Raw genomic sequence first — 24,113 nt, 5'->3', positions numbered from 1 at the left:
CATAATGCCTCTGTATCGCTCCATGGTGAGACCGCACCTTGAATACTGTGTACAATTCTGGTCGCCGTATCTCAAAAAGATATAATTGTGATGGAGAAGGTACAGAGAAGGGCTACCAAAATAAGGGGAATGGAAAAGCTCCCCTATGAGGAAAGACTAAAGAGGTTAGGACTTAACATAGAAACATAGAAATGATGCAGGAGAAGACCAAACGGCCCATCCAGTCTGCCCAGCAAGCTTCACACTTTTTTTTTCTTCTCATACTTATGTTTTTCTTGGTTCTTAGTAACCTTTGGTTCTATTTCCCTTCCACCCCCACCATTAATGTAGAGAGTAGTGATGGAGCTCCATCCAAGTGAAATATCAAGCTTGATTAGTTAGGGGTAGTAACCGCCGCAATAAGCAAGCTACACCCATGCTTATTTGTTTTACCCAGACTATGTTATTCAGCCCTTATTGGTTGTTTTCCTTCTCCCCTGCCGTTGAAGCAGAGAGCTATGCTGATACGCATGAAGTATCAGTTTTTCTTCTCCCCTGCCGTTGAAGCAGAGAGCTATGCTGGATATGCATTGAAAGTGAAGTATCAGACTTATTTGGTTTGGGGTAGTAACCGCCGTAACAAGCCAGCTACTCCCCTCTTTGTGAGTGCAAATCCTTTTTTCCACATTTCCTCTTGCCGTTGAAGTTTAGAGCGATGTTGGAGTCGCAGTAACCGTGTGTATGTTTATTGAATAAGGGTATTATCTCCAGGCAGTAGCCGTCATTCTGGCGAGCCACCCACTCTTCATTGATGTTCTCTTGACTTTATGGATCCACAGTGTTTACCCCACGCCCCTTTGAAGTCCTTCACAGTTCTGGTCTTCACCACTTCCTCCGGAAGGACATTCCAGGCATCCACCACCCTCTCCGTGAAGAAATACTTCCTGACATTGGTTCTGAGTCTTCCTCCCTGGAGCTTCAAATCGTGACCCCTGGTTCTGCTGATTTTTTTCCGACGGAAAAGGTTTGTCGTTGTCTTTGGATCGTTAAAACCTTTCAAGAATCTGAAAGTTTGAATCATATCACCCCTGCTCCTCCTTTCTTCCAGGGTGTACATATTTAGATTCTTCAATCTCTCCTCATAAGTCATTCGATGAAGACCTTCCACCTTTTTGGTCGCCCTTCTCTGGACCGCCTCCATCTTGTCTCTGTTTCTCTTTGGAGATACGGTCTCCAGAACTGAACATAGTACTCCAGGTGAGGTCTCACCAAGGACCTGTACAAGGGGATAATCACTTCCCTTTTCTTACTCAATATTCCTCTCTCTATGCAGCCCAGCATTCTTCTGGCTTTAGCTATCGCCTTGTCACATTGTTTCGCCGACTTCAGATCATTAGACACCATCACCCCAAGGTCTCTCTCCTGCTCCGTGCATATCAGCCTCTCTCCCCCCATCGAATACAGTTCATTTGGATTTCCACTCCCCATATGCATGACTCTGCACTTCTTGGCATTGAATTTCAGCTGCCATATCTTCGACCACTCTTCCAGTTTCCTTAAATCCCGTCTCATTCTCTCCACTCCTTCTGGCGTGTCCACTCTGTTGCAGATCTTTGTGTCATCCGCAAAAAGACAAACCTTACCTTCTATCCCTTCCGCAATGTCGCTCACAAAGATGTTGAAGAGGACCGGTCCCAACACCGATCCTTGCGGTACACCGCTTAAAACCGCTCTCTCTTCAGAGTTTGCGGAAACCGTTACCCTTCTTAAAGAACAGAGTACCTCGGTACTGTCACTCACTTCTCCTCCTACTCTCAAGGGTACCCTTTAAACCAGTGATTCTCAACCTTTTTTCTGTCGGGGACACACCTGACAGATGGTTCTCACATGCATGACACACTGACCCATGATCGTCACAGGGCTAGATGTAAAAGTACAGTTTGCATCCAAGGGAACCCCCCTGACCCACAATAATGGATGTAAAGCAGAATTATGACTTTCCCCATACAACTCACCCTACAAAAAAGATGTTCTGGTGTCATCTCAGTAACAGCAACTCAAACTCCTTCTACTTCCAGGCTCAATAGCCCTACTTATGAAAAGACAGCAGTTTACCACCAATGCATGTCCTCTTGAGAAAACAGAACAAATAACTGATACAAATGCTTACATGCTAGTAAAATATCTCATCTCGGTAACAGACACAGAACCAACCTAACATACTCCTAGGATCTGTAGTAATGCACAAACTAATTCGCATACAGTTACACCTGTATTATGGAATACACTCAAACAGGAGCAACCCTATCTATGAAAAGGCAACACTACAAATATTAAATCAGGCCCTAAAAACCAATACACCTCTTATTAGGAAAACAGAACTAGCAAGCAGCTATAGATCCCCACATAGAAATAATTGTAAAACTATACTAATAAGCAGAATAAATGTTTCAAAACAGCTATGAACAGAATAACATCCAACAATTAAAAACTCATAAAAACTATTAAAAATTCTCCAAACACCAATAAAATATTTCAAAAAAGCAGACATCACATAATATTAAATAATTAAAATGGCAGTCAATCAAGAAAAATAAACTTAAAAAGCCACCTTTACTTAACCCCTCCAGCAGCTCTCCTACTCCCCTTCCATGCAGGCCGTGGCATGCAGTAGAAGCTAAGCTCTATTCTCATGGTCCTCTTCCTTAGTGCCCATGTCTATCATACACACACCATACCAGTCATGCCCCCATGACCAGTTTCTGTCTCTCACACACCAATCATCTCCCAAACAGACTTTGACACACACACACACTCACCAGTCACCTTCCTGAACAGTTTCTCTCATGCCATACACACACACACACACACACACAGGCTTCCCTCTCCCGTGTTCTACTTACATATATGGGCTTCTCACTCTCATAATCACTTTCTCTGTCTCACACCCACTCACCAGTCTCTCACTCCCATGCTTGTTCTCTCCACATGCCCAGGCTTCTCATTCCCATAATCACTTTCTCTCTGTTTCAACACACCAGTCTCTCTCATTTCCAGGCTCGCTCTCCACGTGCACAGGCTTCTCATTCCCTGAATCACATTCACACACACAGTCACCTTACCAACCAGTCTCTCTCTCTCTCTCATGCATGCACACACACAGTCTTCCCACTCCCATGCTCGCTCTCACGTAATCAGGCTTCTCACTCCCATGCTTTCTTTCACCCCCCCCCCCCAACAACACCAGGCTTCTTACACCCATGCTTTCTCAAATACCCAGATTTCTCACTTCCATGCTTTTTCTCTCTCACACACACACATCGGTCACCTCCCTGAGCAGTCACTTTCATTGTCTCTCACATATACACACACATCAGCTCTCTGACCAGTTTCTCTGTCACACACAGGCTGGCTGGCTGCTTCTCTCTTTCTCTCACTCACTTCCTCTCCTCCCCCCCCCCCCCCCCCAGCACAAATGGTAGCTGCAGCAGCCGCCTCCTCCAGCCCCCGCAGGCCAAGAAAGAAGAATCCCATCGGCCATGGAAGGCTCATGCTGCTGTCTCCTTTCCCGATTACTGGCTGCTTCGATTGCTCAGGGGCCGATGCTGCTGCTGCCGCCGCTGCTATTTTTCCATGCAGCACGGCTCTTTCTCCTTCCCGCGCAGCGCGTATCACTTCCTGTCACGGGGGCGGGGGGAAGAAGAAAAGGCCAGCCGCAGGTGCCACTGCTTCTTCTACCACCGCTGCCGTTCCCACTGGGCTTGAACTTACTGATAGCCTAGTGGCAATGGCAGCAGGGAAGGAAGAGCAGCGGGAGAGACCGGGAGCACGTGACACACCTGCCGGTGTGTCATGACACACACCTGCCGGTGTGTCATGACACACACCGGTTGAGAAGCGCTGCTTTAAACCATACAATACCTATCGAACGCAACATTATTCCCACCAGAGATACCAATCTCAGACTCATCAATCCTGTGGACAACCTCGTCGTCAATGACCTCAAAAGATAGCACCAGCACCCCACAAAAACAGACTTCATCTTTTTGAGCTATCCTGAGCCATCTCCTCCACCATACATAGGAGGTCGCCTCTGGCTATTCTATGCCAATTGGGAGGCAATTACCTCAGATTCTTGGGTGCTGAACATCATAAGGGAAGGCTACCAGATAAATTTTGTAACACTCCCATGCCTCCCTCATATTCCCTCCCCCTGGATTACATCAACCCACTCACTGTACCTTCAGGAACAATTACAAAATCTACAAAACCAAAAATCCATTCAAAGAATTCTAATATTACAGGAAAATCGGGGATTCTACTCCCATTATTTCCTCATCCCAAAAAAGTCCGGAGGTCTTTGGCCCATCTTAGACCTACGGAATCTCAACAAACATATTCAGAAAGAAAAATTCAAGATGACATCTCTCAAGACTATTCTTTCCCTCCTACAGTCCGACTGGCTATGTTCCATAGATTTGAAGAATGCGTACTCCCATATACCCATGCACCCTTCTTCCTGGCAATACCTTTGTTTTCAAGCTCAGAACAGCCACTATTGATACAAAGTTCTACCCTTTAGCCTATCTTTGGCCCCAAGAGCGTTCACAAAATGTTTAGCGGTAGTGATGGCTCACCTCTGACAACTGTCGATCCAGATATTCCCCTATCTGGACGACTGGCTTTTAGTAGCCTCGGATCAGGCTACTCTACGGAATCACACGTTCCAAACAATCAATTGCCTTCAGACATTGGGCTTCCTAATAAATTACGAGAAGTCCAACCTGCAACTGACCCAAACACTACAGTTCATTGGAGCGCTTATCGATACAACACAACAGAGAGCATACCCGCAGGACAGGATTCAAACGCTATCCTCACTAACTCGACGTCAATGCAACCGATCATATATTTCGGCACGTCAAGTTCTCCAGTTACTGGATCACATGGCGGCAGCTATCCATGTAGTTCCCTACTCCAGACTACACATGCACTGCCTACAATGGGGACTAAAGAATCAATGGTCTCACTACTTTCAACCCCTCTCAACCAAAATACAACTTACAACTCAAATGCGCATTGACATTCAATGGTGGAAAAACACCAACAACCTGACCTCGGGAGCACCTTTCTGGTTAACTTCCCATCAACTTACGCTCACAACGGATGCATTCAGGAGGGGCTGGGGAGCCCATCTGAGCAATCTAAAGACTCAAGGTCTCTGGTCTCCTAAAGAGAGCAAACAGATCAACCTCCTGGAACTTCGAGCCATCTGGAAGTGCTTCAAACCTTCTCCCTTCATGTTCGGGGCAAGCATCTCATGGTATACACAGACAACCAAGTCACCATGTTCTACATCAGAGCTTTCCAAAGTGTGTGTCGCGACACTTTACTGTGTCGCCTGAGGTGTGCTGCGCAAGCCCGGTGCACGTGACACACCGGCAAGTGGGAACCAATGCAGCCGCCGGTGGACCTCATCCCACTGGCGGCTGAGCAGTGAAGTTTCGCTGGGCTGTGTGCCGGAGACACACAGCATGAAGATCGGTGAGCCGTGGTGGAGCTTACGTCACCACAGCTCGAAGAAAAAGGTCACGCAGGTGCTCCTCCTCCTCCTTCCTGCCCACGCGGCCCCGGAAGAAAAATGTTGCCGGAGCCGCACGGGCAGGAAGGAGGTGGAGCATCAGCTACGTGCAGAAGAAGAGCAGCGGGCTGAGAGGAGGAGGCCCGCGAAGAAGAGGGACGCCGCTGCTGCGGATCGGCCCGCGAAGATCAGGGCCGCTGCAGAGCCCATCCTGCAGCGACCCATGAAGAGGAGCCCAGAGGTAAGAGAGAGGCTGAGGGCCCATAGAGTGCGTGTATGAGATGAGTTGAGAGATTGTGTGCATGTATGAGATGAGTTGAGAGACTGTGTGTGGGAGTGAGGACCTGAATGTTTGCAGAGACAGCATGTGAGAGCCTGTGTGTGTGTGAGAGACAGCATGTACCAGTGAGAGCCTGTGTGTATGAATGATTGTATGAGAGAGCATGTGAGAGCCTGTGTGTGTGTGTGTGTGTGAGAAAGCATGTGAGAATGAGAACCTGACTGAATGTTTGAGGGAAGAAGATAGATGGAGAGAAAAGAAATAGAAAAAAAAGACAATATGAAAGGAATTGGCAAAAAAAATAAGAAAGGAAAGGTGGAACAAAAAAGCCTGTGACCAACTGATAAAAAACTAAGATCAGACAGCAAAGGTAAAAAAAAAATTACTTTTTACTGATTGGCACATGTAATTTTTGGTAATGTGCAAAAGTAGCATTTTCTCTATGCGGATCTCACAATGTACGAGATCAACATGGAGGAAGTGGAAACCCACGGGGCCTACACAGAGAAGGCAACAGAATGGGCTTCAGTGCCAATAGCAGCAATCAGCGCCTCCCAAATACCCATGCGGCATCAGTGACAGTGGCAGCAGAGGAATGAGAGAGGCTCTTGAGGTTGCTGGCAAAAGAAAGAGAGGGGGTCTGCCTTTAGTGTGCATGTGAATGAATGGGAGTCTGCCTGGGGGTGTATGTGTGTGAATGCATGGGTGCCTGCCTGAGGGTGTGTCTGTGTATGAGAATGTATGGGTGTCTTCCTGGGGTTTATATGTGTGAGAATAGGTGCCTGCCTGTGTGTGGTGTATATGTGTATGTGTGTGAGAATGAATTGGTGCCTGCCTGGGGGTCTGTTTGTGTGAGAATGAATGTGTGCATGCCTGGGGGATTGTGAGGGAGTGGTGTGAAAATGAATGGGAGCCTGCCTGGGGGTCAGTTTCAGTGTGTGAGAATGACTGGGAGCTTGCCTGGGTGTGTGTGTTTGTGTGAGAGTGATTGGGAACTTGCCTGGGTGTGTGTGTTTGTGTGTATGTGAGGGAGCCAGAGAGAGTGAGAGCATGAGTGTGTATGAGAAAATCCAGGGGAGTAAGAGTTTGTGTGGTTGGTGTGTGTGGAGGGGGAGAGAGTGTCTTAGAGCCTGAGAATGTGTCAGTGTCTGCGAGAGCGAGAAGTTATGGTGGGTATAAGAGCATGAATATGTATGTATGTATGTGACAGTGTATGTGTGAGAGAGAATGGACATGTGAGTATGTGTGAGAGAGAGGATAACCTCCTAATCCTTGACAATATCAGGGTGACTGGAAATCAAGAGCTCCCACGTATGGACAGCAGGGGCTTTTTAAAATCCTTATTAGTTTTAATTATTGGGTGTTATTTGATATATGTGCCGTTTTTAAATATTTTATTGGTATTTGGGAAATTGTAAAAAATGTATATGATTTTAATTAATAGAAATTCTATTTATCAGTAGTTTTAAAATATTCTTTTATTAGTATGGTTTTACTATTATAACTGATGATTTATGTTTCTTGATTTTATTTGTTTTATGAGGAATGGTGGTTCTGTTTTTCCATTGTTAATACACAGAGTCTGGCTTCTTGGGGTTTCCATGTCAGTTTTTGTCAAATTTGTGCTCCTTTATTCTGTATTTGGTGAGGGTCTGTCTCTGCTCTGTGTGTGTGACCATGATTAGAGATTCTACTAGCATAGGGATCTATAGCAATCGGGTTTGTTTTGTTTCCTCAGTAGGTGGTGTATTGGTATTCTAGGACCCAGTGTAATATTTACCCTTGCTTATTCACAGGTAGGGTTATTGTTGTTTGAGTCCTTGGTGTTATTACTGTTATGTTACGATGGGATTGCAGTATAGATTTTGAGTGTCTTTTTTGCGAGGTTTTGTGTTAGTTCACAATGTGCCTGGCAGTGGAAGGTGTTTGTGCTGCTGTTACTGTGAGGTGACACCAGAATTTGAAAATATCTTTTAGTATGATGAGCTGTAAGGGAAACATCCAAGCTCCATTGTTTGGGGGAATTCAGTGGATGCACAGAGTTACAGAACTGGAGGTGCAGGATTTATATTGACATTCTGTCCCTTCCTATAAATTCCAGTCTTCACTCTCATAGCCATATAGAATTAGTTGAATGAGGCTATCAAATAATTATATAGTGTGAAACTGGCCAGCTTTTTAAAATTACGCAGAAGACCCTTTGGACTTTCTTATTAACACCAAATATTCAAAATCTGTGTTCATCCCATCAAGCTCATATATCTCATTAAAGAGGTAAATTGAATAACACAATAACTTTGTTTTATTATTGTTATTCATAAATTAGAACAATAACATTAAGCTTGGAATATTATATATTTTTAATATAAATGAGAGGTTTTCACAAGATAGGTTGTGTCGTGAAACATTTCATTATGTATATATTTAAGGAAACATACATAAATTGTCGAAATACATTTAGTTCGTTTAACCTTTAACCTCTGGTTTGCTAGTAAACTGAATTACTGTGTCCCGAAATTATGTTTGTCTAAAAAGTGTGTCACCAACATGAAAAGTTTGGAAAGCTCTGTTCTACATAAACAAGGAAGGAGGGTCAGGTTCATGGATCCTCTGTCAGGAAACATTTTGAATACTGACGTGGGCAATAGCAAACAAAGTTTCAATGCAAGCCACTTACCTTCCGGGTTTAGACAATGTCATGGCGGATCGCCTCAGCAGAATATTTCATCCACACGAATGGACTTTGAATCCAGAAGTAGCAACAAGGGTTTTTAAACGCTGGGGCAACCCGATAATAGATCTCTTTGCCACCGAGAGCAACCGTCAAACACAAGCATTTTGCTCCATTTACCCGAGCAAACTTCGTCATGCTCCGGATGCCTTTCTCATCCCATGGTTGGAGGGCTTGCTCTATGCTTAGCCTCCCATTCCGCTAATTTCAAGGGCAATTCAGAAATGCATCTGAGACACAGCGGATATGATCCTCATAGCTCCAGCATGGCCAAGGCAGCCCTGGTATCCGTATCTCATGCGGCTCTTCATTCACCCACCAATTCCACTGGAGAACCATCCACGTCTGTTAACTCAGGAAGGGGGTCCCTCCTTCATCCAATGCATCGTTCCCTCTACCTGACAGCTTGGAGGTTGAAAGGCATTTATTAAGCCATCTGGGTCTGCCATCTCAACTTGAAGACATTCTCATTGCATCCAGGAAATCTTCAACCAGTCGTAACTATGCAGGAAAGTGGCATCGTTACACGGAATGGTGCAAACCGCGACAACTAGATCCGTTCTCATCAACAGCCATGCAACTTCTAGAGTATCTCCATACACTCTACCTTGCTGGTCTAGTGTTGGCTTCCGTTCGTGTGCATGTTAGCGCTATTGCAGCTTTCCACCACTCTCATAATGGACTTCCCATTTCCAGCCATCCGCTGATCTCCAGATTCATGCGGGGCATGCTATGTCTACGGCCACCAGTGTCATAGCCTCCTATACCATGGAATCTCAATATAGTCCTTGAACAGCTAATGCTGCCTTCTTTCGAGCCATTAGATTCATGCCACATTAAATACCTCACGTGGAAAACTGTATTTCTAATGGCCATCACATCAGCACGGAGAGTAAGTGAATTACAAGCCTTGGTTCACTATTCTCCTTATTTAGAATTTTACCATGATAAGGTCACTCTTCGGCCTCATCCTACTTTCCTTCCTAAAGTAGTATCGGCTTTCCACATAAACCAGTCAATTACATTGCCAATCTTCAAACCTAAACCTCATAATGACCGAGACAAGCTTCTGCACTCTTTAGACTGTAAAAGAGCGTTAGCTTATTACAAACAAAGGACTCAATCTCAAGGAAGATCATTTTAATTGTTCCTCTCTTTTAACCCTAATAATCTAAACCAGCCTGTCTCCAAAAGAACCATTGCTAGTTGGCTATCCCAATGCATTGAATTCTGCTACAATAAACATTCTATTGTTTTGAGCACCAGATACGAGCAACAGCAGCATCTGTTGCGCATTTAAGGAAAGTTCCGCTACTGGACATCTGCAAAGCGGCAACTTGGTCTTCTCTTCATACTTTCACATCTCACTACTGTATCTGACAGCAAACATCTTCTGATGCAGCTCTGGGTTCAGCAGTTTTGTCAACCCTGAATACAGAATAAGACTGTCTACCTTTATTGAAGGGTAATGTCCTCAAATCATAAAAACTTACTATATGGACACAACCTGGGAGCTTGGGACTCCCAGACAGCATGGCTAATTCAGCCCTGCCATCGGGGGGGAAAAAGCAAGTTTGCTTACTGTAAATGGTATTTCCGTAGATAGCAGGATGAATTAGCCATGCGATCCCTTCCCACCTCCCTAGACAGTCTACAGATTCTACCAAAAAACGTTTCCACATACATCTCGCTTGGCTACAAGAGACTGAGGTAACAAGGCAATTGCGCAGCCGTACAGAGTTCAAAACTCTGTACTAACTGAGAAAACTCTGCCTACTGACCGGTCGCGAGACGCTCCCAGACAGCATGGCTAATTCATCCTGCTATCTACGGAAATACCGTTTACGGTAAGCAAACTTGCTTTTACTGACGCTATGCCCAAAGCCACACAGGCATGAAAGGGAGAAATTGCTCTATACTTTATATGCCAGGGCATGTTTGCAATCTTACATATTACATCTCAAGCTCGTAGAAAAAGTTTGCAACTATTAGTTTCCTACGAACCAAACAGACTGGATATACTTGTAATCTAAGTGAATGCTCTTTAATTGGATCACGGTATGCATTAAATATTGCTACGCTATCCCCCAGGCCAAGGAGGATGCACCAAGTTTGAGCAACAGCTGCATCATTGGCACATTTAAATAATGTTGCTATTGAGGACATATAGAAGTTATCTACATGGTCATCAATACTTACCTTCATGTCTCACTACTGCCTTGATACAGTTGCCACTGCTGACAGCGTGGTAGGAACTGCAGTCCTCAGGCATGCCAATACATCCTAATTGTCTGTTCATGGGAGAGCCTGGGACAGACAATTAAAAAAAAAAAAATGAGGAAGTTATTGCAAATGGAACTTGTTCTATAACAACCCTTAGCTTGGAACTCCCCATGGAGCATGGCTAATTCAGCCTGCTTATCGACGGAAAAAAGCATGTTTTGCTTACTATAAATGGTGTTTTCCATAGGATGAATTAGCCATGCAAAACCCACCCTCTTCTCTGGACAGCAACCTATACTAGAAATTCAACAGGCTTTGTTGACTGAAGAGAGTTCTGGGACAGTCATTCGTGCAGGAAGACCTATGCATACTCTGTATACGAAAACTTTAACTGATAGGAGAGACACCTCCGCAACGTGCTGCCTGATGACATCACCCATTGAGCATGGGTGATGGCTAATTCATCCTTCTATATATGGAAAACATCATTTTATAGTAAGCAAAACTTGCTTTTATTTCCCCAACTCTTCTGCTATGTTGCTCGCAAAAATATTGAAAAGAACTGGTCCAAGGACTGATCCCTGAGGCACACGCTAGTAACAATCACCTCCTCTGAGAACTCCATTTACCACTACCCTTTGTCGCCTCCTACTCAGCTAATTTCTAACCCAGTCAGTCACTCTAGGATCCATAGGGTGCATAATTTATTTATAAGTCTTCTATATGGAACTGGGTCAAAGGCCTTGCTGAAATCCAAGGACACTACGTCTAGCGCTCTCCCTTGATCCAACATGCTGTCAGGTAATTCCCATACTTGGGCCTCATGATGTAGCTAGGATGGAGAGGCATGCTTGACTACAAGTTCCCAGAATGGAGCTCCTGTATGCTTCAAAGCAACCAGTAGTGTCTCTTGTTGCAAGGTGCTGAGAGCAGAACACAGGAAGCTGATTTGGATTTGAGCATCAGGTAACGATGACTTTTCTGTGGTATTCCTGATCAGGTCTGATGGTACACTGGTGGGGAAACACTGATGTTGCTGCTTAAAGAATTTAAAAAATGACTTAACAGCAACTTTGTTTAGCTGATGAGGGTTACTATCTGTCAAGTATTTTGCCAATGCTATATAAAATAGAAGATGTAGCTTTTTTCAGTTCTGGCAGAAAACAACTGTAGGTTAAATTTTAGCAACTGTAAATATTACATCTGTTGCTATAAATACTAATTAAACATGGCATTTTTTTAACATTGTAGATTCAGAAAGGAATGGTAATCTATGTGTGCTTTTTCAAAGGAGCAGATGAAACCGTAATTCCAAAAATGGGTAAGTAATATTACTGTAGTACCTTTATTTAAAAAAATAAAAATGTAGTTAAATTCGTACATCTACAGTGAATGTTATTAAAAAACAAAACCCAAAACCCTAATTCAGTACTATATAGCAAATGTGCTCTACCAAGAAATTGAGTGTTCGAGTTCAAAGATGCTTTGTTTTCTTATACAGTAGTTTGCAAAAGTATTTGACAACCCCACCCCCAAAAAAGTCAGATTTATGTGGATTATAAATGACATTTACACAGATTGTTCCAGAAAGTGTTTGTTGCAAACCAATATGCTCTTAAGGTAAATTTTCAAAGTCACAATTCATTATTATCTGCAATTTTTGTGGAATAAAATTAAAAACTGAAAAATGCTGATGTATAAGAATTCAACTCCTGTGCTGTGCAAGCTCCAAGTTTACATATATGAAAGATATTGCCCTAAAATTTGACCTGACCTGTGAGTCATTAAAAAAAAAAAAAAATCAGCTTTTCTGGATAAAAGACCCCCTAATTCCAGTATCATTGGTCAGACTGAGAATTTGAAGGAAAGCCGGGAAAATGAAGACGAAAGAGCATTCTAAAGAAATTAAAGATAGTTATAGACATGCATAAGATAGCAAAAGGCTACAAAATAATCTCAAAGGGCTTGAATATCCCAGTGAGAACTGTTGGATCAATTTGAGGAAATGGAAGTTGCATCATACCACCCAGACACTGCCTAGACAAGGGTGTTCCTCAAAACTCAGTATCGGAGTAAGAAGGAACTTGTGTGGGAAGCCAGAATGAGGCTAACAATCACTTTGAAGGTGCTACAGAGTTCAGAGGCTGAGACTGGAATGGATGTGCACCAGTCAACCATATAAAGAGCTCTGCATACAACTGGCCTGCATGGGAGGGTGGCTAGAAAGAAGCCATTTCTGAAGAAAAATCACTTCAGAGCTTGTCTGGAGTTTGCCAGAAAGCATCAGAGTGACACAGCTAAAATGTGTGATAAGGTTTTGTGGTCAGATGAGACAAAACAATGGAGCTTTTTGGCCAAAATTCAAAACACTATATGGCACAAACTTAACACTATACATATAAAGAACAAAGACAGTGCTAATTTTTCATATTTATTCAATATATAATACTTCAAAAAGATTTTTAAACAAATATTAAAATATCTTAAATCCCAAAGAAATATCACACCCTATTAAAATCAACCCACCCATAATGTCCCAATATCCAACAAACCCGACTAGGATCTTAGTTTTGACGACAAATAGTCCCCTTCTTCAGGGGAACACACCCACTAAAAAATATTATAACAATACAAGTATCAATCGGATTACAATATTTTACCACATTTACAAACATTCACATGCACTTCAAAAGTTACTTTTCTTGTTATAAATGTCGTATTGTAAATGTTCCATAAGAAAGATGCCAAATACTCCTTTCATCTGCACTGCTTCTACTGATTTTTGTATATTGAATTTTACAATCCTTCTACTAAATTTAAGAATAATTCTTGAGGTGTTGAACTTGACATCTTTTTTTTTTTCTAAACTCAGAAAATAATCCGCAGCTCACCTCAATTTCCTCAAACACAACTAAATGTTGTCCTTGTCATAAAGCAGTTACACCATAATATCATCTTGTACGATGGACTCCCGATTATTATCATAGTTGCCAACCATTCATCATTTCTCCATATATTCTGCCGGACTGGTAAACACCGGATTATTTTTTGAGTTTAGAAAAAAGGTGTTGCAATGTTAACAAAGGAGGACAGTGATCCATTAATCAAGACACGCCCAAAGGTGGTGATACATAGTCCAAACCCAAGCAAGGAACTGAATTGGCAACCCGACAATCTTGAGAGTATGAAACAAGAAGGGCCAACCCACCCTATCAAAAGCTTTTTTGGAATCCAGAGACATGACAAGCACTGGCCTTCCTCCCCGCTTGGCCACGTGTAAGACATTAAACAGATGTCTAGTATTAGCAGTAGAGACTCTTCCCCGGATGAAATCGGTCTGGTCCTGGTGAATCAGAATCTGTAAAACCGCCTCCAGACACAACTGCCATACTTTTGCTAGAATTTTTAAGTCTGAGTTTAGTAGTGATGTGGGGTGATTAGGAGCCACAATCCGAACTGTCTGCCTTTCTTTGGGATAAGAGTAAAAGTGGCATCGGTCATGTCGCTCAGTGCTTAGGGCGATTCACCTGCTTTTTGAAATAACGAAAAAAGGAAGAGGAGCCACGTCCATGAAGTATTTCTTGTAGAACTCGATCTAGAAACCGACCAGTCCCAGGCATTTCCCCTTTGGTAATGCCGCCACAGTGTTTTATATTTCCGTCAACGAGATAGGAGCTGCGAGTTTTTCACCCTGTCCATCAGACAGCCGAGGCAGGCGGATACCCTTCAGAAACCGGGAGACACCCTCTTCTTGTGGGGTTTCAGACGTAACATAAAGATTAGAGAAGTACTGTACAAAAACCTGTTCAATCTCCCTTGGATCAGAAGTCAGTTTACCCTGTGAGTAAATGCTAATGATATGTGACTTACCCACCTTTCAGGCCAGCGTCGTACAGGGCTTGTCCCCATTCTCATAAAACTTTAGATTGTGTGTGCTTTAAAATACTCCAATCTTATCCATCTCAAGGGACTTTAGCTCCCTTCGCTTTGCTCCAGCAACTTGAATGTGTGGGGAGAGCCATCATTTTTGTGTTTTGTTTTTAATTTTGCACATTCAACGAGTAAATTGTAAGTGACTTGCATATGCAATAATTCTGCCATGTAGGAAAGCCTTAAAGGCTGCCCACCGAAGCCCAGGTTCATAGTCAGCAACTGGGTTAAATTCATTAAGTTCCAAGACTGCCTTTTTAACCAAGTCTGAAAAATCTTTATTGCCAAGGAGAGAGGTATTTAAGCATCAGTTGAAAGCTTTAGGTGTTGCAGAGTTAAGTCAAAGCTGAATTTAATATCGGGTGGTGATCAGAGAGCGTGCTTGAGAGAATTGTACTGTTAGACACCTTGGGATAAATATTGGGAGTGCGCATAAAATCAATTCTACTATACATGATGTGTTGTGATGAGAAAAAAAAAGTATAGTCTCGCTCCTGGGGGTGGTGCTGCCTCCAAATATCTACCAGGCGGAAGGTGGTGGTAATATCAATGTCATTAGTGAAGCTAGTGGAACCCAGCCCAACTTTAGAGGCTTTGTCTATTTCTGGGTTTGGGCATATATTCCAGTCACTTCCAATGACCAAGGCCTCGAAGCCGAAGGAAGCTATTTTGTTAGGTTCCAATAGAATTCCTGCTGATTGACATTTTGGACCGTAAACATTTACAAGTGTGAAGGTCGTGGAGTTAATAGTACATTCTAGGATAACATATTGACCAGCAGGATCAGCATATGATCTCTTAACTTTTAGGCCTAGAGTTTTATCTATTAAAATGCTACGTGAGGTATAAGAGGAATAATAAACTGCTCCCACCCAGCCCTTCTTTAATTTCTGGTGCTCTTGTGACGTTAAATGTCTCTTGCAAAAGGAAAATTTGGGCCTTGTTCCCTCGTGCAAATTGCAAAATCCTTTTCCTGTTAATTGGGGACGAGATCCCCCTTAACATTCAGAGAGAGACAGTTAATGTGCTCAGTCATAGTGAAGCGTTAGGAGATTTCTAAAGAGAAGCAAGGAGAACTGAGAGTCAGCAAACAGGGAAAAAATTCCCATGGTCCCGTATTATAGAGTAGTTATAATACAGACGACCAGAGTACCATAGTGTGCAAACTTGTATCTAGAAATCTCCAGCAAGTCACTGCGTGAAGGAATTAGCTAGAGTGTAGAGATGAAAATGCCTTGATTTAAACCACAATCCTAAACTCAGCACCCTAGTTAAGTTAAATAAAGCCTCCCAAACCCAGCACCCTAGTTAAGTTAAATAAAGCCTCCCAAACCTGAACAACTCGTACCCACCAATGAGATTCAACCCCATATCCTTCTTCTGGAGGTTCATTGCCTCTCGGATGGGAAATAGAGATCTGAGAGGTGAGCCCCCCATCCCCTCTAGAGGAAAACAAATACCCCAGATACCCCCTGCCCAGGCCAGAACCGCACCTCTCTAGTGTATGAGGACCTCTATGGTGTGGGAGCAATTCGTGAAGCGCCTTGCGGTCATGCAACTTCCCTGATTTCCCCTCTTGGAGGGAGGAGTGTGTCATGAGATCGAAAAGATGGAAGTAAAGCATGCAGGAAGGATTATTTTAAACCCATAGAACAGCGATAGCGGGTGAATAGGAAAGTAAAGATAAGAGATGCCCCCCATGGAATGCAGCGCAAAACCGCCTTAGCCCTGCCCGACAGAAGAGGCGATAGAAGTGAATAACATTTCAAGGAGCAACACTGTGTGTGAGCTACTGTCCCCATAAGAGTGTAAGGAAAAGAAAAATAGTCTTGACCATGTGGCTCACAATAAACATATGGTGAACTTTTGTATCGGGTATTTAACGGGGGTCGTTGAAGCCGTAAAGGGACAATGTACAATCCCATGCCATTCCATAAGGGTAATCTCTGGGTGTGTTTTCAATGCCATTAATGGTGCACGGCCTGGGCACTGCCGATCATCTGGGTTAATTTGCACAGCAGGCATCGCATCAGGAGTTGTAACCAGAGCCACCAAGAATAAGGGAGACGTTAAAGCTAATGCACACATCATGTGAAAAGAAAAGAGATGATGAGAAGCAACCTCTGATCTAGTGCGCACCTCAGCCAGGGGCGTTGCCTCGGTAGTGGCAGCCAGACGACAACTATGGCTACAGAATTGGTCTGCCTTTTAAAGGATCTCTCTTGTTCGGAAGTGAATTGGAGAAGTTAGCCAACAAATGGGGCGAATCTCCAGTGCCCCGACTACCGGAAGATAGAAGTGAAAGACCTCCGCGTTCCTCCCCCAGAAGAACCAAGGGCAGAGGATCGCATCGCTCTAGACCCTACAGGAATGCGCAGTTCCAGGCACCTCGCCCCTCCGGAAGGTCCCAGTCCTTTCGGAGCAGACACCAAGAGGGGAGCAGGCCCAGGGGCAGGCTCCAGCCGTACCCCACAAATGAGAAGATGCCGACCCATCCGCAGGAAGAAGATATAGGGGGCTGACTTGCCCTCTTCTACCAAAGATGGGTCGAGATATCGTTGGACAAATGGGTCCTAAATATAATTCGAGAAGGGTTCCCTCTCTCTCCCTCTCTCTCCCTCTCTCTCCCTCTCTCTCATTCCGCAGCATCCCGCCAGACAAATTTATGAGATCACCCTGCCACTCCCTCTCCAAGAGCCTGGCAATATAAACCACACTAACAGGATTACTCAGTTTGAAGGCAATAACCCCGGTGCCCACGCCCAAGAAAATTCGGGGCGCCATTCCATCTATTTTATTGTTCCCAAGAAGGAAGGATCATTCCGGACCATCTTGGACCTCAAGAACATCAATCGTTATCTGAGGGTACCACACTTCTGCATGGAAACCCTACGCTCTGTTATAATGGCAGTACAACCGGGAGAGTTCCTAACCTCCATGGACCTTTCCGAAGCCTATCTTCACATCCCAGTCCATTAGGATCACCTGTGCTTTGCGATAATGGGTCACCATTAACAGTTCCGGGTGCTACCCTTCGGCCTAGCAACCGCCCCCTGGACCTTCACCAAAATTATGGTGGTCGTGGCGGCAACACTGAGGAAAGAAGGGATCCTGGTACATACTTACCTGGACGATTGGCTGATCAGGGCAAAGTCTTTGGAGGAGAGTCGGCAGGTGACCAGCAGAGTTAAGAACCTACTGCATTAGCTTGGGTGGGTTGTGAACACGGGCTAGAGCTGTCTACAGCCCTCTCAGTCACTAGAGTACCTGGGGGCCTGGTTCGACACCAAACAGAACAAGGTCTTCCTCCCCCTCCAAGGAGAAGGAAACTGATGGAACAATTGCGAAGATTGATGACCAATGCACGCTCCAAGGTATGGGACTACCTTCAAGTCCTCGGCCTCATGGCATCAACCCTGGAAGTCGTTCCGAGGGCAATGGCCCACATGCGACTGCTCCAGTGCTCCCTACTCTCACGATGGAACCCACAGTCCCAGAACTACTCAACCCACCTCCAACTACCAGCAGAGGTTTGGGCTCAGCTCCAATGGTGGCTACAGGAAGACCACCTAAGCAGAGCAAGCCTATCCCCACCGAACTGGATCTTGCTCACAACGGATGCGAGCCTGTGAAGGTGGGGAGCACACTGTCAGGAACTGACAGCCCAGGGACAATGGAACAAGAAAGAGACGGAATGGAACATAAACCGCCTAGAAACTCGAGCAGTCAGACTAGCGTGCCTGCGATTCAGCCACAGACTCTGGGGCGAGTCATTCAGAATCATGTTTGACAACGCGACAACAGTTGCTTACATCAATCGCCAGGGAGGAACCAAGAGCCAGCAGGTGTCTCTGGAGGTAGACCCCCTCATGGCATGGGCAGAGATAAACCTGCAAGGGATCTCGGCCTCCCACATCGCAGGAAAAAGACAACATCTCAGCAGACTACCTCGGCAGAGAGAGCCTAGACCTGGGGGGAATGGACGCTGTCTACCTCAGCCTTCCAACTAATAGTAAATTGCTGGGGCCTCCCATCTCTATGTCCAAGTCCCCAGGTTCTTTAACCGCAGACGAGAACCACAATCCCAGGGAATCTATGCTCTTGTACAGACCTGGCCAGAGGAAGACCTACAGTACGCCTTCCCCCCCACTACTGGGCAGGGTCATCCGCAAGATAGAGCATCTCAGAGGGCTAGTTCTACTAGTCGCCCCGGACTGGCCAAGACGACCATGGCACACAGACTTGCAAAGACTACTTGCTGGGAATCCTCTGTGACTACCTCCACATAGGGACCTCCTCCGGCAGGGCCCGATTCTCCACGAAGATCCGTCTTGATTCTCTCTTACGGTATGGCCCTTGAGAGGACTAGCCTGAAGAAGCGTGGTTACTCAAAGGCCGTGATTGACACCCTGCTCCAAGCACACAAGTTTCCACATCCCTGTCTTACTTAGGGATCTGGAGAGTATTCGAACCCTGGTATGAGGACTGCGGGATTCCCCCGTGAACAGCCAAAATTTCCATGATCCTGGAGTTCCTGCAGGACAGGATGAAGAAGGGGTTGTCGCTCAACTCCCTCAAAGTCCAAGTTGCCGCGCTGGCCTGCATCAGAGCCGAGGTGGACGGTATCAGGTTATCAACTCATCCAGAAGAGTCCTGCTTCCTGAAAGGGGTTAAACAACTCCGACCACCCCTAAAGTGGCCAGTGTCTCTATAGAATCTAAATCTAGTATTAGATTTCCTAGCTGGGGCTTCCTTCAGACCAACACGTGGTCTGTCACTACGCTCTTAACTTTAAAGATGGCATTCTTGGTGGCAATATGTTCAGCTCATCGCATCTCCGAACTTCAGGCGCTATCCTGTCGGGAACTGTTCCTTAGATTCACGCCTGGAACCATACAACTGTGCACTGTCCCTTCCTGGTTTCCCAGTTTCACATGAACCAAACCATCTCGCTACCATCTCCAGATGAGCATAAGGACTCTGAAGACTCACGCCGCCTTCGCCATCTGAATGTCAGTAGACTTCTAGTCCAATACCTGGAAAGATCTGAACTGTGTGCAAAATGGATTACCTGTTCGTCCTTTCCAGCGGGAAGAAAAGGGGAAGGGGCATCGTGGGCGACCATAGCCTGCTGGATCAAAGAAGTAATCAAGGCAGCCTACATAGAGGCAAAAAAGCCCTTACCTCTACAGGTTAAGGCTCATTCTACGAGGGCCCAGGCAGTCTCCTGGACGGAAACCAAGCTGCTGTCGCCCACCGAGATCTGTTGGGCGGTGACGTGGTCCTCCATACACACCTTTTCCAGGTTCTACCGCCTGGATGTTCAGGCCAGGGAGGACAGAGCCTTCGCAAGGGCAGTACTAAGTGGGCCACGGGCAGCCTCCCACTCTGTTCAGGAGTAACATAGAAATGACGGCAGAAGACGACCAATAGGCCCATCCAGTCTGCCCAGCAAGCTTTCACACTTATTTTCTCATACTTATCTGTTACTCCGAACGCTGAGTTCAGGGCCCTTATTGGTAACTTTTTTTAAATTCTAATTTCCTTCCACCCTCGCCATTAATGCAAAGAGCAGTGTTGGAGCTGCATGAAAGTGAAGTATAAGGCTTAATGTTTGAGGGTAGAAACCATCGTATCAAGCAAGTTACCCCGATGTTTGCATACTCATACTGCTCAGATCAACGCCTTGTTAGATGTTGTCTGGATGTAAATCCTATTTCTTCATTTCCCCACTGCCGTTGAAGCAGTGAGCTGCGCTGGATATGCATGCAAAGTGAAGTATCAGGCTTAATTTGTTAGGGGTAGTAACTGCTGCAATAAGCAAGCTACTCCCGCGCTTATTTGTTTACCCAGACTGCAATTCTGCCCTTGCTGGTGGTTGTCTGAATGTAAATCCCCTTTTCTTCATTCCTCTTGCCATTGAAACAGTGAGCTGCGCTGGATATGCTTTCCAAGTGAAGTAACAGGCTTAATTGGTTTGGGGTAGTAACAGCTGCAAGAAGCAAGCTACTCCCACGCTTATTTTATTTACCCAGACTGTGCCTGAATGCAATTTCTCTTTTCCACGTTTCCTCTTGCCATTGAAGCATAGAGCAATGTTGGAGTTGCATTAACTGTGTGAACGTTTATTGAATAAGGGTATTAATCACCCGGTAGTAGCCGTCAATTCCGCAAGCCACCCCCATACCTCTTCTCTTCATTCCCATCCTCCAGGCTTTATGGATCCACAGTGTTTATCCCACGCCCCTTTGAAATCCTTCACAGTAGCTTTTTAACATCCCATTGATTCTGAGTCCATCTGGCTACATGCTAGGAAATGGAGAAATTACTTACCTGATAATCTCGTTTTCCTTAATTTAGACAGATGGACTCAGCACCCCGCCCACGGCTGCCCCAGAAAACAAGAACCTCTGATAACAAACCTTGAGACTAAGCTAATATGGGTAAGCCTTGGCCTACCCCTAGTTCAAGACACCCACAGTTTGTCTGGTGTCGGCGTTGATCGGTTGAGTGCACTGGCAGTCTCCAGTTTGAAAATCAGTTGAACCAGTTAATTAATTTTAATCAAGTTATTTAAGCAAACATATATTTCCACAATGGCTTTTCGAAGAGAATACTGAAGCTAAGCTTCCTGCACGGGTATATGTAGAGTGATGTCAGCTTTGAAATCTGACTTAGTCTCCCATCTGCTAGCAGAAGAGCACAATACCCATTGGTCCTGAGTCCATCTGTCTACACTAAGGAAAACGAAATTATCAGGTTAGTAATTTCTACATTTGTAAGCATGGTTATGTCGTGGACCAATTGGGGTCAAATTGGGTGGAAGATGAAGCATAACCCTTGCACCAACCCTATTGAAAATGGCCTTGATTTGATAAAGGTGAGGTCATTTTCTTGGCTGCCTTCTCCCCATTCCTAGATGGCATGCTCAAGTGATTCTAGGAACATTTGTTGGCCCAAAGACAGGAGGGATGCCTCTGAGGTGTGTACTCTTGTACCTTTGCCAACAGAAGCTGTTAGATTTGTGGCTGCCATCTTGTCTTTTCTGACCTGAGTGAATCACCTTTTATGCCCAAGTCTCCAAAAGCCTGAAGCTCATGAAAACAGAATATGGCCAGCTGTGTGCACTGTGTGGAAATTGAAGTATATGCATTTCCATCCACTCTATGGTCCTTCCTCTGCTTCTGTTCACAGCACTGGCTTCTGAAAGGCTTGATGAGTGCAGTAAGTAGAGGTGCAGGACTGCTGCAGGAATATTACATGCATTTACTCCAGTGTCCCTGCAGTACGTCCTATCTGCTGCATTGTGTTGGCAGAGAGGAGGATTGAGGCAGGGAGGGTGACACTGGGGGAAGGAGAATTGAGTCTGGGGGAGGGAGGCAGCAGTGCTGGGGAGGAATTAAAGCTGTGTGGGTTACTGGGGAAGGATGATGAGCAAGACTGAGAAGGAGAAACAGGGCAAGTTCACCGTTTTGAGTGACCACTAGGTTGGGGAAGTAGTTTATAAATTTTTTATAAGTAAATGGAGGACTGTGGTTCACTGAGAGGGGGATATGGAAGGGAGAGGGCTGAAAGAGATGGGAAAGGCAAATGAGGTCAAGTGAGAATGTGAGCAGGGAAGAGAGTAGAAGAGTTGGAGATGGAAGTTAGAAATTGAGAGGCTCTGTTCTACAGCTTAGACATAGCTCTCACATGCTAACCTTTTGTTTTATGTTCTTTACAGTTTATGAATAATTTGGTTTTAGCTGATAAAACTTAGCAAGAAGCTGTGAATATATTATAAACTATCTTTAAAGTAGCAATGTTAGAAGAAAGTTTGAAGTTAAAACTTTCATCAAGCTCCCCCTTTTACATTTCCAACATTTAATTCCAGAGGAAATGATTGCATTTAATAATTTTGAAAGCTTCTCTAACTCATTCTCATCATTATGAATCTAATTTAGCTACTGCTTTGCTGTCCCCATGCCAGCATCACATGAATTCATGTAAAGCATGTATACTTGAAGAGTAGGATCATGGAAGGTGGTTTTAAAAAAAAAAAAAGTGTGACTAAAAAAAAAAAAGTATATGCTTTTATATAAAAACTAGGGGCTGCGCTTTGTGCTTAGGTGGAAAATGCAAGGAATGACCTGTGGGCACCTAACTGATCATGTACTGATAGGTTGCTTGGGTGATGTAATGAAAGAAAAGATGGAGAGAGCTATAAAATTCTTGACCCTTCTTCCTATCCTCTCCCCCTTTTGAATGATATATTAAGGGAACCCCCAAAAAGAGAAGGCTAGAATTGCATGCCAGCTTCACAAAGCATATGTTATGACTCCATGACCTGGATTTCTGTGCTGTAGAATGTGGCTTGAACTTGCTCTGTTGGGGTGGAAGAATGGGAGTAATTGTCTGAATGCATGGGATTCAGTAAAGAAGGTGTGGAAGGGTGTGGGTTGGTAGGCTTTAAGGAGATGTATGGGTGCGTGGTGGCATGTGTTGGGGGAGTTGTGTGGGGAGGGTAAGTAGATGTACATGTGTGTGCACTCTTTCCCTCTTGCACACTACACTTTCTCCCCCCTACTCCTCCCCTCCCCATCCATGTGTGGTGGTGGAGGATGGGTGTAGGCGGGGATGGTGTGAGTAGTATTGGAGTGTGTGAAGGAAGTGGGAGGTGTGTGTCAGGGGCGTGAGGGAATTGGGGTTGCAGGACAGTGTGTGTGTGTGTGCGCCCTCTATCCTTTGCACTTCCAAAAATGGTCAATGAATGGTGAAGTCGCAGACGAGCTGTTTTCTCTATGGGGTTGGCCAGCAATAGAACTGCTTGTTTCAGAAAACAATTGGAAAAATCAAGGCATTTTGTTCCATTCTTCAGATTAGCTCATGACTCATTTCTGCTGCAGTGGAATGCTAATCTACTGAATGAGTTGATAGCTAGGACAATTCAGAAAGTAACACAGAATCAGGTGAATGTGATTCTCATTGCTACAGCATAGCTCAGGCAGATTTGGCAATCCTACTTCATTCATCCCTCTGTGCATCCCCAGGTCTAGCTGGGAACTTTGCTGATGCTCCTTATTCAGGAAAGAGGCAGGCTAAACCATCCTCATATCTACTGTATTTTCTGGTGTATAAGTCATGATTTTTTTCAGCGATTTCAGTGGCTGGGACTTATACACCAGTGCGACCTATGTTTTGTCGCATTCATTCGCGCTCTCTCTCACACAGACAACTGCGTTATCTCAGAGCACCTACCTTTCCATGCTCTCACACACTGACTTCCCCAGCAAACATCACAGCGCTATCGCTGTCACTCAACACTGACTTCCCCAGCAAACATCACAGCGCCATCGCAGTCACTCAACACTATCTCGCAAGGCTTTGTTATAGTGCCAAAACAGGCAGTA

At 44.7% G+C, this 24,113-nt stretch overlaps 2 protein-coding genes across 2 annotated transcripts in view; both read left to right on the top strand.

Moving 5' to 3' along the window:
- Positions 1-24,113, top strand: part of MIPOL1 (mirror-image polydactyly 1) — a 1,009,124-nt gene that overhangs the window by 10,465 nt on the left and 974,546 nt on the right. The window contains exon 2 of the mRNA XM_029598907.1: positions 12,046-12,115. The gene's annotated coding sequence lies outside the window, so the exon portion shown is untranslated. The remainder of the gene's footprint in view (positions 1-12,045; positions 12,116-24,113) is intronic.
- DTD2 (D-aminoacyl-tRNA deacylase 2) overlaps positions 1-24,113 on the top strand; it is a 39,983-nt gene that overhangs the window by 10,514 nt on the left and 5,356 nt on the right. The window contains exon 2 of the mRNA XM_029598908.1: positions 12,046-12,115. Coding sequence (XP_029454768.1) covers positions 12,046-12,115 — 70 coding nt within the window. The remainder of the gene's footprint in view (positions 1-12,045; positions 12,116-24,113) is intronic.

Source organism: Rhinatrema bivittatum, chromosome 4 (assembly GCF_901001135.1).
Source record: "Rhinatrema bivittatum chromosome 4, aRhiBiv1.1, whole genome shotgun sequence".
NCBI classification, from domain to species: Eukaryota; Metazoa; Chordata; class Amphibia; order Gymnophiona; family Rhinatrematidae; genus Rhinatrema; species Rhinatrema bivittatum.
The sequence above is the reverse complement of the archived record's forward strand: the minus strand, read 5'-3'. Positions and strand labels throughout refer to the sequence as shown.